The sequence below is a fragment of the Yarrowia lipolytica genome, chromosome 1F (assembly GCF_001761485.1).
Source record: "Yarrowia lipolytica chromosome 1F, complete sequence".
NCBI lineage: Eukaryota > Fungi > Ascomycota > Dipodascomycetes > Dipodascales > Yarrowia > Yarrowia lipolytica.
In genome coordinates, this window is record NC_090775.1 from 1,699,641 (window position 1) to 1,712,371 (window position 12,731).

The following is a 12,731-nucleotide window of genomic DNA, read 5'->3' on the forward strand; positions in this document are numbered from 1 at the left end:
TAGCACTTTTTGAGAGGCGGCTTTCGGATGGATATGGTCACGTGACTCACATAACCTGTCCAATCACGTAATCACTCTACACGTCGACATGAGTACATATACTCGTATGCAAGAAGGTACATACTATGTTGCCAATGTTGGGTCTGCTGGGAGGTTAACCGTTCGGGTATAAGTAAATGTCAAGTAATAGGAGGAAGACACTTTGAGGAAAAGTGGATATAACTTGAAATAGTGATGAAAAGGAGTATGTTTTCCTCACATAATAATACTCTTCAAGGCTGCAGCTATCAAATGATGCAACTATAATAATTGTAGCATGTCGGGATCATGGAAAATGCACCCCTAGCACACATTTTGGTTCAACTAAATCTCAACTAATTACCATTATTTGGAACATGGATCATTCATAAACCAGAATCCGTATAAATACGAATATATTGGTATGAAAACAATCCCAGACGTGACATTGATTGACCAGCAGACACTAAATACCTATTAATATTTCAGATCTGAACTTCTGACGACTTCAAGTTCTCCTTCAAGTTCAGCCGCAATGTAGGCATACAGCTGAAATTTGACGTCTAAATATGGCGCCATTCTCCAAACTACACACCCAAGTAAAAAGCATAAGTTAGATGAAACATTAGTTAGCTTTTTGGTCACTTGAGAGTCGCTCCAAAATGGTCAACGCTCCTTTTCTCCGATCCAAATTTACCCCATTTAATGCAATAAAGTCCCGACCCGCGGCCTCGTTGCATCTATGGCGATTTTCTCCCCATCCCCCGGCCCCACTCCCTCGCTTAGTCAGCATGCACATTCATGCAGACTTCAAATATTTTTGAAACTCTGTGTGCGAACTATTCACATCATCCTAACTACACTATGAGCAAAATCACCAAGCCCAAGAGCGCCCTGAAGGGCTCCAAATCCGACAAGAAGCAGGTCAAGATGGCCGCGGAGGCCGCGGAGAAAATTGTGGCCGAAAAGCCCGTCGAGGAGACCCCAGCCGACCTGTCCAAGACGATTGTGAGCACCTCCTCTTCCACGTCGTCAGTTGATCCTGCTTTTCGAATCGTGACAGGTTCCTACGAACACAATCTCTTTTGTGTTTCTCTCCTGCTGGGCACCTCGCCTGTTTTTTCGCCCATTTTCCATTTTACTCCTCACATTCAGTCCATCAAGTGTCTGGCCACCTCTGGACGGTATCTTGTGTCCGGATCGGCTGACGAGAACATTCGAATCTACGATCTTCAGAAGCGAAAAGAGCTCGGCACACTGACCCATCACTCGGGAACCATCACTGCTCTCGAGTTCTACAAGAGAAAGTGGCTGTTGACTGCCGGAGAAGACGGAAAGATCTTTGTGCTGCGAACCAAGGACTGGGAGGTGCTGGCAGAGCTCAAGGGACACGCTCGAGCCGCCGTGGGCAAGGCCAAGGTCGGTGTTGTCGACATTTCTGTTCACCCCACCGGCCGACTGGCTCTGTCGGTTGGACAGGACCGAAAGCTGATTCTGTGGAACCTCATGACCGCCAAGAAGGCCTCTGTCATGGCTTGCTACCCCGACGTGCTCAAGGTGGCGTGGAACCTGGCTGGAGATCGTTACGCAGTTACCTACACCACGTCCATCTCCTTCTTTTCGCCCGAGACCGGCAAACTCATTGGAGCCATCAGATCGCCCAAGGACGGTCTGTACCACTCCGAGTACGTGTCCATCGACGGAAAGGAATATTTTGCCTTCTCCAACTCGCGAGGCGTGATCCGGTTTGTGGACACCAACGAGTTCGAGGGCAAGACCAACGACACAAAGAACGAGTTCAAGACGGAGGACGAAGACATTGATACCATCTCCTTCAAGGTCCAGCCCCACGCTACCCGAGTCAAGGACTTTTCCTTCCTCATCCCCGATAATGTTCCCGAGGCCGATCGACACGTCTACATGACCTCGGTTTCCACCGACTCCAAGCTTGTCATCACCGATATGAACACTCGAGAGACTGTGGGTGCCTACAACACCGGAGACCGACTTAACTGTTGTGTCATGGTCCAGGAGGACGTGGAGATGGAGATTAAGAAGGCCTTGCCCATTCCCGAGAGCGATCACGACATGTCTGCTTCCGAGTCTGAGGTCGAGATGCCCCAGCCCTCCAAGAAGCAGCAGAAGAAGGCTGCCAAGGCTGCTCGAAAGAACAAAAAGGTGAAGGTGACTATTGAGAAGGATAACTAGACAATGGCGAGCATGGATGTCAGCGCATTTTCGAGCGACTCAGCGCTCCTTGTACCTGTATAAACGGAGTACATAAACTAAACTAATAGATCTTGTATATCATGGAGAACCTAATGTCATAAGGGAGTTTGTTTCAGATCAACTCCTGCTAGGAACAGTGCGCAGACACCTGATTGATCAAATCTCCAGGCAAGTTGACAAGGGAAGAGTTTGTATATGAAACTTGGTACTGACACAAGTTACATTTTAATATATATATAATAAATAAATAAATAAATAAATATAAAACATATTGTAAGATAAAACAACTCCCACCAGTCAACATCAAAAAGCTGTCTATTAGTGACCTTGCCAGTCGTCTCCCAATATAATAAGGTTAGGAGGTTTGGTTTTCTTTGCATCTAACATGCACATTACACGTGACATTGTTTACTTTATTAAGTTAAGGGGATACAGTCTATACAGTCTGAATTATATTGAAGGGGTGATTTGGCAGCCAGTGCAGCAAGACGACGATCATCAAGAGGTCTACCAAGATAGACACAGACACGAAACAGACGGACAAAACCGGAGACACAAACCCAAACTCCTGCCAGTGACACAAATACAACACCCAAAGCAACACATCTTCTGCCCACTGACATGGCCAAACCGCGACTTTCATATACAAACGGCGCTCCAAGCAAGGCCAAGCGAACGACTTCGGGCCAGTTCAACCAGCTGTCACCGTCGCAGATCCAGGAGCTCAAGGAAGCGTTCAATCTGCTCGACAAGGATGCAGATGGAATTGTCAATGAAGAAGACCTGGAAGAGATGCTGGTGTCTCTAGGACGAGATCCAAAGGACGGAGAGGTCCAGGAGATGCTGAATCTGCTGCCCCAGCCTCTCACATTCGCCTCATTTCTCACAGGCATGTCCAGTCACTTGTGTGACTTGTCTTCCAAGACAGATCTGCTCACGGCCTTCAGTGCCTTTTCCAATGATGATTCGGGCATGGTGAACGTGGAGGATCTGGTGCAGGAGCTCATGAGCGTGGGAATGAGCGAGGAGGAGGCCCGGGACTCGCTCGAAGACTTTACGGTCAAGAGTGGCTTCAGCGGGAAGACGGACTTCAACTACAAGAACTTTGTCAATTTGCTACGAGCCGATTGATGGGATTGTACTAACTATTTAATGGATGCGGATATGACGGTACGGTGTGTACGACCTGTATATTTCAGTGGCAATAGTGTGTCATGTCATGTATTGTTCGTACTACAAGTAGTTGGGTTTAGTTGGCCTGGGTAGACTTTAGTTAACATTTACTAATAAGAACTAAAGGTCTGTCCAAAACGCCGTAAAAGGATACTTTTGGAACGGGAAAAACCGGAAACCAATTTTTCCCCTCTTAAGGATCACGTGACAGTTGGCCAATCCGCTCCATGTCCAACAGCCGTCATTCTACATCGACTCTCTTATTCCACCCTCGTGAAGCCTATCTACTGATTAAGTATATGCACAATCTTTTTATATTTTGTACTTGATATCATAGATCATCTCCAATCTCACACAGCACAGCTCATGACGCGGGCTCCACAAAAGACACAGAGGAAGCTGGTGTACGGGCGCCCCAAGCTGATCGAGCTGCCCGAGCCCAAGCTTGAACGGGACCTCGAGAGCGCAGACAAGACTCATTTCAGAGTCATGTATGGCACTCGAGGTGTTAGCATACGGCTGTTGCCTGACCGGCTGCTGATTTCGTTACGTGATTTGTACAAGAACCATCACAAGTCGTTGAGAAATCAGATCACGTGGCGCGAACTCAGTGAGATCAGCAAGTGTGAAGATGCCATCAACAAAGGGTGGGTGGACTTTGCGACGGCGGTTTCGCTTTTGAAGCGGTGTCGCACGCTCAAAATGTGGAGGTCCCTGTTCAAACTGGACATCCGAGCACTGGTTCGAGATATGGAGTTTCAAGAGGCCAGCGAACAGGCATACAGGGAGAATGTGGAGGCACAGAACCAAGCTGAAGGGGAGAATGAAGAGGCGTATGAAGGGGAGGAAGAAGGAGAAGGAGAAGGAAGGAGAGAAGCGAGAATGGAGGAAGCAGAGGAAGCATTTATCAACCCCGAATTGGCGCAATACAGAAAGTTCTACGAGGCTGAAAATCCTCTGATTGAGGCAGAACAGATCATGAACAGGTTGGAGGCTGAATACGCCCAGGATCTCGCCTACCATCTGCGATGGAGTTATATCATGCGACGAGAGTGCGAAATCAAGGGCAAAAGAAACAGCAGAGAGCAAGTCGGAATCCTTCCTGCTATCCAGTGGGGTTCTTGGCCCAAGCCATATCCTATTATTGGTCACGAGGCTACCAAGTATGTGGATGTGGAGGATCCCACAGCGGGAGGGTTAGAAGCCAAGGAACGGATAACTCCTCCGGCTTGCATGCTGAGTCTTCCCAAGCAAGGCACTCCTTTTGATTTCACCTCCAATATTGCGCGGAAAGTGGCGCAACTGAGAGCTTCTGATTGGATCAGTGTAGCTTCGCCCTCTATCGATGTCGTTAAGGGGTACCAGGTTGAAGAGCACATTTTCACCGCTAGCGAAAAGGACTTAAAAAAAATGGTCAAGCTGGAGGAGCTCGAGAATTTGGAGGGCATGAGTGAAGAACAGCTTGCGAAATTCAGAAAAGCAAATTGCAAAGAGTTCGACAGAGTGTTCCAGGAGACCGTTAGCAAGTTTACCGGCTCCCCGGCGACTCAGCCGGCTAACGAATCCGTGGTTGTCACGGAGGAGGATTTCTTTGATCGCAACGAGTACATGCAAATCATGGATTTGATCGATCCCAACCCTGATGACTACGATCCAAACTTGTACGTTCGCGAGGAGGAGACTACGAAGGATGCCGTCCAAGAGAAGGTGCCGGACGAAACTCCTCCTGTTTCAGAAGAACAGTCGGAGGAGTACTTCATGGACGGACTCAAAAGTCTGCAGATTGGGCTTGACACAAGCTACCAGAAAGCAGTCTATGACAAGATTCACGAGCGACGACGGGTCGATGGAGTCAACATCGAGCCTACCACGCTGGTTTCTCCCCAGATACCCCTTCAATGCATGGTTGAGGTGAAGAAGATGATTGATGATATGCTGAGCACGGCTGTCAAGAGCTGTTCCACCGTCCCCGTTCCTCATCGGGTGAGGTATGATACCTTCATGGTAGACTTTGACTTGATTGGAGATAAGTACAAGGATGTGGGTCGGACCCGGGAGAGGCTGCGTGAGATTTTCGGCGACCGCGAAGAGCCTAAGGGCATGGCTGTCGACGAGCCGTTAGAGCAGGAGGAAGAGGGGGAAGAAGAAGAAGAGGAAGAAGAAGAAGAAGAAGAAGAGGGGGAGGGAAAAAACCGTCGCAAGACCAAAGCGAAGGCTCATAGATCAAGGCGAGCAAAGCAAACGACAGAGAGGGATACACGGGGGGATGAAGAGGGTGAAGGTGAGATTGTGGAAGAGGAGCATGAACAACGTGAGGAGGTTATTGATGATGAGGATGAGGATCCTGAATACCGAGAAGAGGAGGAGGAAGACGGGGAAGAAAAAGATGAAGATGGAGATGTTAAGATGAACGGAGTTACTAAAGGAGATTCAAGCAAAAGTTCCTCTCAGTTCGATTTCGCTCTCAAGCTAGTCAAAGGTCTTACTTGAACATCATCTGAGCGATGCAAATGTATATACAATACTTTGTACATAGCGCTATTAACAAAATGAATACATACTACATATCTAGCAGCAATACTCGTTTTGCAGCATGCTTGTAGTCATCCTTGGGCACATAAATATCTAATTTGCGTTATTTTACACTCTTTCCTCCATTGGGTCTACTCCTTGGGAGGCTGATTTCCTCCAAAGTTCATGCTGTAGCCTCCCTTTCCGTCGGGAGCCATATTGAACATGTCGGTGTTCATGCCAAACTTGCCGAGGAAGGAGTTGCCAATGTCTTTCAGTTTACCCAGCATCTCCTGGGTTTCTGCAGTAGCGGCCGTTTTGATGCGAGACTCCAGAGCAATGCCGTTTTTGCGAGCCTTGTCCCGCTCTATGTAGTTGCCATCTTTTCCATACAGCTCCACCAGCTTGTTGTAGTCGTCTGAGGCAGACTGTAGATTCGACCATTTGCCAATCTTCTCATTAGCAGCAGCCCTGCGATTGAGAGCCTTGACGTAGTCTGGATCGAGCCCTAGGGCCTGATTGCAGCTCTCCACGGCCTTGTGATCGTCTCCTAGCTTCATGTAACATGCGGCCTTGTTGGACCAGTAGATTGCTCGCGTCTGATGCAGGTAGACAGGACACGTTCTGAGCGCACTGTCGTATCTGTTGATGGCCCGTTTGAGACTGTCGTTATCGCCCTTTTTGAACCACTTGTTGCCTCGAGCCTTAAACTCCTCAGCTTCATCCACCAGCTTCTTTTCTTCTTCAGGGGCGAACTTTTGGGTCAGATCGTCCTCCTCTGGTTCCGACTCTTCCTTCAGATCCTCGGTGGCCCCACTCTTGTCCTTGTCGTCCTCATTAACCTCCTCAATCTTGTCCTGGTTCAGATCACTGGATCTGTCGTTCCTGAACCGAGATTCCACCCCATCTCGCCTCTGCTTGGTCTCCTCGCTCTCCTTCTTCTTGGGTGCTCGCTTCTTGATGGGCTTGCCCTCCAAATCCAGATGCTTCTCCTTCAGAAACGGCTCTGACGTGTCGTCGTCCGAAATCACCAGCTCCTCTACCTCGTCCACAATCTCCTCGATTTTCATTCTGTGCAGTGGTGATGATGTATGGTGGAGTGCATATCATGCCAATGTGGAGTTAAAGTGATCCAGTATCCGAAAATCTGAAGTAAAGCGTCAAAGATGTCAAATAATATAAATCAACTCTTAAGAACCAGGAGATTATAATGATATAATAAAATCCCCCAAAAGCAGCTGATTTTCAAGAAAATGGCAGTGTAAAGGTTTTTTTTTTTTTTTTTTTTTTTTTTTTTTTTTTTTTTTTTTTCTCTTCCCCCGGTTCACCGCTCCTATGTAGCTATTTATTATAAAAGACGTAACTAGTGTTACTATTAATTAATTATGTAAAGTATCATTCACCCATTTACCTATATGTTCATAAATATGTGCTAAAAGAAGCATAGCACTGAATCCGCCAGCGTAAAAACCGCCAACAGTTGTAACGAACTGGAACACAAATCTCGTGGTCATCACCGGCTCCAACTCGTTCATCACACTTGCAGAAAGGCGCTCAAAGACGCTCTACAAGTCCTAGCAAGACTCGCTGCGCTCATCTTACAAGCCCTTGCTCTTCACACTGGTCTCAACCAACTCGGTGTTGAACACCTTGTCCCAGAAAGAACTGGTGACTCCGAATCCAAGCTCGTAGTTCTTGTAGTGGTGGTCCAGATGGTACTTCTTGAGGGCCTTAAAATAAGGAGGCAGGTTCATGTGGTGCAAAAAGTAGTGTGTGCAGTCGTACATGATGTAGCCCAGGAAGGCACCTGCAAAGCCAGCATAGGCCCAGTAGTAAGGGAAGAGAGCAAATGCAAGAAAGTAGAAGGGGGTGATGAGAATGACGCCCAGAGTGGGGGGAAGAACCAGTCGCATCTTGTCCATGGGGAGGTAGTGGTGGACGCCATGGAGCAGGAAATGGAGTGCGTACGCAAGCTGGTATCGGGGGAGGTGGTCATCGAGGTGGAAGGCGAACCGGTGGAGTCCGTACTCGATGAAGGTCCACACAAACAGACCAAAGGCAAACATGGGGATGATGCAGTAGAACGGCAGTCCCTGGGCGGACAGGTAGATGCAGTAGAGGTCGACGGGGATCCACAGACAGGGAACGACGAACCAGGGGGTCTTGGAGAGAGGCTCGAGGATGTTTCCGAAGATGGGCGCACTTCCGTTGCCGTAATGTCGGGGCTTGTGGACCTGTTCCAGGTAGAACTCCTTGGTCCACTTGGCGCGCAGCACCTGCATCAGCAGGGGTTTGTTGAGGTCCAGGAACTGATTGGTCTTGTAGTCTCGGGTGAAGTCAGTGGTGACAGTGAGTTCGTCTTCGGCGTTCTTTTCCAGCTTGAAGTCGTGTCGGTTTTCTCTGGTGAGCAACTTGGCCTCCTGTTCGGGGGTAGCGAGAATTCCCACCAGATAGAGCTCGTCCAGCATCTCGTAGGCAGCCTCCGAGTGCTCGTGGGACACCAGGTCGCCCATAATCTCCGTCACGTCTTTACCGGCAAAATCCACAATCAGGTCTCCTCCTCCGGGGTGCTCCTCCAGGAAAGAAGACACATCGTAGACCTTGAGGTTGTCGACGGTCACGTAGCACGAGCTCTTGGTGTTGTGGCTCTCCACCTCTTTTCGGGTGAGAAGGGGCAGATTGGTCATGGTGTCGGGGTGGTGTTTGTGCCGTTGGGGGAGGGGTGCGAGATGGAGTGTTAAAAGCCTCGAAATATAAGGCCTGGGCTCGCTTGCAAAATGCAGAGCGCATGTTTCTGGAAACGAAAAATTACACTTTGGGAAAAATGCAACTTAGAAAGACACGCGATCAGTGGTGCCATGCACAGTGCAACGCACAGTGGGGTGATTCGTCAGGAGAATCGTTGCCGAGTTGTTGTGGGGCGGGTCGTATGGGGCAAGTGGCCGAGCCATTGTTGTGGGTGCATCTAAGCCGCACGTGGTGGGTCCGAGACCGGCCGGGTTCAGTGGTTTAATGCGCTCCAATCCCTGGTGCTAAGCCAATCGTCCTCCTCGGTGTCTCCTCTCACAAGCCTAATCGCTGGCTAGACCGTTTAACATTTGGTATCCGGGCAACCCAAGACGGTGGCGACTCAAACGGTAATGTGGCGTACAGATGTACAGTACACACAGCGTCCAAGTACAAGTGAGTGGTTTATGGGGAAGATTCCAAGTGGGACATAGCGTGTATATATGTACTTTGAAATGTGTTTGTGTCACAACCGCGACCTTGTGCGTGTCGCAACCACGACCTTGGCCGTGTCACAATTTCCCGCCAGCTATATATATGTACGGTACCTTGGCCGGTACTTGCGCTACCATAGATCTGCCCGACTCATTCTCACATCTTCGCTACGGTAACTTGCAGACTAAACCCACGTCTAATTTAACCGAGGGGTACGAGGCAGCGTCACTCCATCAGGGGCAAATGGCGATAGCGTTTCAGTTATCAGATGGTCCGGTTGGGGTCCCACGACGGGTGATGGTGGTGATCAGGAGCCATTTGAACGTGCCCGCGAGACTCCTCGTATTTTTAGCTCCTTTTTGGTTCCCGTATGGTGGCATTTTGAGCGCTGCTTCCCCGTAAAGTGGGTGAGTATGATCCGAGAAAATCTCGGAATGGCGAACACGCATGGGTGGAATATCAGCTGGATTGTTGATATACGGTATTTGTTCAGAAACGGTAAATCGTTCAGAAGCGGTAAATCGTTCAGAAACGCCGAATCGTTCAAGCCTGGTTTGCTACTCCGCTTCCGCCAGATCAGATAAAAACCTGAAGCCTGAACTTGACTGACTTTGGTGTCTGACTGGGTCTCTTCAAGGCCAGGTGACTTAGTCTCAGGCTTAACATGGCCTGCTACAGCGAGTACGACCCGGTGCAACTAACCGAGATAGACTACTTGTAGTGAGAGTGGCTACTCGTAGAGCGGTTTCAACTGGAAGGGTCTCCGAGTTCACAGATGAGAATGGTGGTTGTGGAACATCCTTGCCGGTGCGAGTACCACTCAAGCTCATACAAGTATGGACACTACTGACGGAGGGCTTTGAGCTGACTTGGAAACGTCAGCAAAACTTCAAAAGAATGACACTCTCTGTCGAGTTATGACTCAGTAAGAGACCTGTACAAGTACGATACCGGTACTTACTTGAGGTTTTGTTGATGTGAGACTATACAGTATGTACAGCCCAACACTAGAAAGAGAAACTATCGACGTTGGCACGATGTACGACCCGTGCAACAATGAAACCCCTTAGTACTGTGCGATATCAATACCAATTTTATTATTATTTAATTATTTATTATTTATTATTATTTATTATTTATATTATATTATTATTTATTATATTAATTATTGTAAACCTGCTGAACCGCTCTTCCGATCTATACTGGCACTCCAGAGAACAATGTATATCTCATAAACAAATAGTTAAGCTTTTGTTAGACTACAAACGCTCGATACGATGCTACAACCACAACTCCATCATATAGTCTCTCCAACTAGCTCAATATTCATCTCATCTCCCTGGGAAAACAAGAAAATCGACAGCGGCTTACTCATCAACTTACAAATCACTCCAGATACATTTTTACCATTTATTTCAACTGTTTTTCCGTCAAATTACATCTCCAATCCCTTCCCCATTTAACTCGAGGTGCATATAATCGGCATGAAAAATATATTTCACGGAATCTCTCAAAAATACACCACCATGGTAGACGTGACCGAGCCCGTTGCACCCGTCGAGGCAGTGAAGGAGACTGCCGGGGCCTCTAGCGCCACCCCCGAGGTAGATCGCACGTCCGAACCGCACCCCAAAAACCCCCAGAACGTGCCTGCTCCCTACAACACCAAAACTGCCGTGATTCCCGAGGGCATGTCCAAAAACGAGTGGAAAAAGGCGCAGAAGAAGGCCATATGGGAGAGCAAGAAGGACGAGATTGCCGCCGTCAAGAAGGAGAAGAAAAAGGCGGCTCGAAAGAGAAAACAGCTCGCCATCAGCCGAGGCGAGATCCCCGCCCCCATCCCCCAGGATGAACGACCCCCCCAGACACAACTCCCCATTAGCATTGTTTTGGACTGCGGATTCGACGAGATGATGACACAGAAGGAAAAGGTGTCGCTCAGTGCCCAGGTGGGCCGATGTTACAGCGCCAATCGAAAGGCCGATGCCAGGTTCGATCTCACCGTCAACTCGTTCAACAAGGGACTCAAGGACCGGTTCAACAACGAAATGAACAAGGTGCACGAGCTGTGGACCAACATCAAGTTTGTGGAGGACGACTACACTGTGCCCGAGGACGAGACCGCAAAGAGCAAACTGGTCTACCTATCCTCAGACTCGGACAATGTCATCAACGAACTGGAGGACGGAAAAACATACATCATTGGCGGCATTGTCGACAAGGGACGGTACAAGAACCTGTGTCAGGACAAGGCTTCCAAGCAGGGCCTCCAGACCGGTCGTCTGCCCATCGCCGACTTCATCAAGCTGTCGGGACGAAAGGTTTTGACCACCAACCACGTTTTTGAGATTCTGCTCAAGTGGACCGAGCTCAAGGACTGGAAGGCGGCGTTTGAAGCGGTGCTGCCCATGCGAAAACTTGACCCTGCCAACTACGGACGAGCCCATCGACGAGCCCGAAAGAAGGCTCGTCTTGCAGAGGGAGCTGAGGGTAACGACGAAGAGGATGATGAAGATGACGATGACGAGGAGGAGGAGGAGGAGTCTGTCTCTGCCGAGCCCGAGGTGGTGGAGACAAAGGCTGAGGTCGAGACTGACACTGAGACCAAGGCTGAGACTGAGGCCGAAACTAAGGCTTAGGCATGTATTAATACTTTTTTATTCACCATTGACTGTACCTGTAGTGGGTGGTAGAAGAAGCAGTGTCGATAGAGGAGCCAAGAAAAGAAAAGAGAGACATATAGCTATTGTTGCAACGAGGGGATCACAATGAGAGCTCCAGAAGTCGTCCAACGGTTCTGTGGAAGCCTCCCGAAGCCTCCCGAAGCCCCACAAACGGCAGCTAGACTCAATTTCCATCGATAGTGACGATCAGATTGTACAAGGCGATACTAGACTTGAATTTCGAGTATGTACAAGCCGGATGATTACTTTATGTTTGTCGCTATCGAAATACAGAGTCATCTTTATGATGTGATGTGAATGATTACTACTGTCCAATTAGTTGAGACTTTGTTAAAGAAAAACGTCACCTGGGGGTGACAATCTGGTGTTGCCATAAAGGTAGAAGAATGAAAATTGTACCAAAATGAAGAGAAACAAACCTCCATTGAAACAATACCATAAAGAATCCACCTTCTAGTACATTCACTCTTCTCATAACTGTTGAAGGGAGTAACTACATCACTTTCTTTACTTATAATTTTAACAGAAAGTTACTCATACTGTACATACAGCTGTACTGTACTTGAACACCAATGGCAACAACACAAACCAACCAAGAGGCACGGTCACTCCATTCTCATCATCACGTGACACCGCCTCTCCTCTCCCTATGCCAGCACAATTGCTGCTCATATCGTCGTTGTTGTTTCAAAGTCCGTTGCAGTAGCTCATTCTAATGCACTTGTGAAACACAGTGTGTGGTGTAGTTTTTTTGATGAGTCATCGCGAAGCTACTCCGAGACAGTGATATCTAATGACTAAGCGAAAAGGCGAAAAAGCGAAAAGTCCGACTGGCCGGGCCCATTTTAGTCCGTCTTTGTCTCGTCTCCAACGTGTCATTGTCCTGTCATGTCA

The 12,731-nt window shown here is 48.4% G+C and overlaps 8 protein-coding genes across 8 annotated transcripts; 6 read left to right on the forward strand and 2 right to left on the reverse strand.

Annotated features, from left to right (window-relative positions):
- Positions 1-819: 819 nt before the first annotated feature.
- On the forward strand, positions 820-2,226 carry YALI1_F17004g (uncharacterized protein; the record flags this gene model as incomplete). Its single annotated transcript, XM_505338.3, has 1 exon — positions 820-2,226. The coding sequence occupies one exon, from the start codon at positions 820-822 to the stop codon at positions 2,224-2,226; it is 1,407 nt and encodes a 468-aa protein (XP_505338.2).
- Positions 2,227-2,868: 642 nt separating this feature from the next.
- On the forward strand, positions 2,869-3,378 carry YALI1_F17025g (uncharacterized protein; the record flags this gene model as incomplete). The annotated part of the gene is made up of 1 exon (XM_505339.3): positions 2,869-3,378. The coding sequence occupies one exon, from the start codon at positions 2,869-2,871 to the stop codon at positions 3,376-3,378; it is 510 nt and encodes a 169-aa protein (XP_505339.1).
- A 408-nt stretch (positions 3,379-3,786) lies between these two features.
- YALI1_F17034g (uncharacterized protein) lies at positions 3,787-5,910 on the forward strand (the record flags this gene model as incomplete). Its single annotated transcript, XM_505340.3, has 1 exon — positions 3,787-5,910. The coding sequence occupies one exon, from the start codon at positions 3,787-3,789 to the stop codon at positions 5,908-5,910; it is 2,124 nt and encodes a 707-aa protein (XP_505340.2).
- A 173-nt stretch (positions 5,911-6,083) lies between these two features.
- YALI1_F17066g (uncharacterized protein) lies at positions 6,084-7,001 on the reverse strand (the record flags this gene model as incomplete). The annotated part of the gene is made up of 1 exon (XM_505341.3): positions 6,084-7,001. The coding sequence occupies one exon, from the start codon at positions 6,999-7,001 to the stop codon at positions 6,084-6,086; it is 918 nt and encodes a 305-aa protein (XP_505341.3).
- Positions 7,002-7,529: 528 nt separating this feature from the next.
- YALI1_F17082g (uncharacterized protein) lies at positions 7,530-8,618 on the reverse strand (the record flags this gene model as incomplete). The annotated part of the gene is made up of 1 exon (XM_505342.3): positions 7,530-8,618. One exon carries the CDS (start codon positions 8,616-8,618, stop codon positions 7,530-7,532), a length of 1,089 nt encoding a protein of 362 aa, XP_505342.2.
- Positions 8,619-9,084: 466 nt separating this feature from the next.
- On the forward strand, positions 9,085-9,555 carry YALI1_F17087g (uncharacterized protein; the record flags this gene model as incomplete). Its single annotated transcript, XM_068283376.1, has 1 exon — positions 9,085-9,555. One exon carries the CDS (start codon positions 9,085-9,087, stop codon positions 9,553-9,555), a length of 471 nt encoding a protein of 156 aa, XP_068139477.1.
- Positions 9,556-9,817: 262 nt separating this feature from the next.
- YALI1_F17094g (uncharacterized protein) lies at positions 9,818-10,074 on the forward strand (the record flags this gene model as incomplete). Its single annotated transcript, XM_068283377.1, has 2 exons — positions 9,818-9,834; positions 9,879-10,074. The coding sequence occupies 2 exons, from the start codon at positions 9,818-9,820 to the stop codon at positions 10,072-10,074; spliced, it is 213 nt and encodes a 70-aa protein (XP_068139478.1).
- A 605-nt stretch (positions 10,075-10,679) lies between these two features.
- Positions 10,680-11,792, forward strand: YALI1_F17103g (uncharacterized protein; the record flags this gene model as incomplete). Its single annotated transcript, XM_505343.3, has 1 exon — positions 10,680-11,792. One exon carries the CDS (start codon positions 10,680-10,682, stop codon positions 11,790-11,792), a length of 1,113 nt encoding a protein of 370 aa, XP_505343.3.
- Between the last annotated feature and the right edge of the window lie 939 nt (positions 11,793-12,731).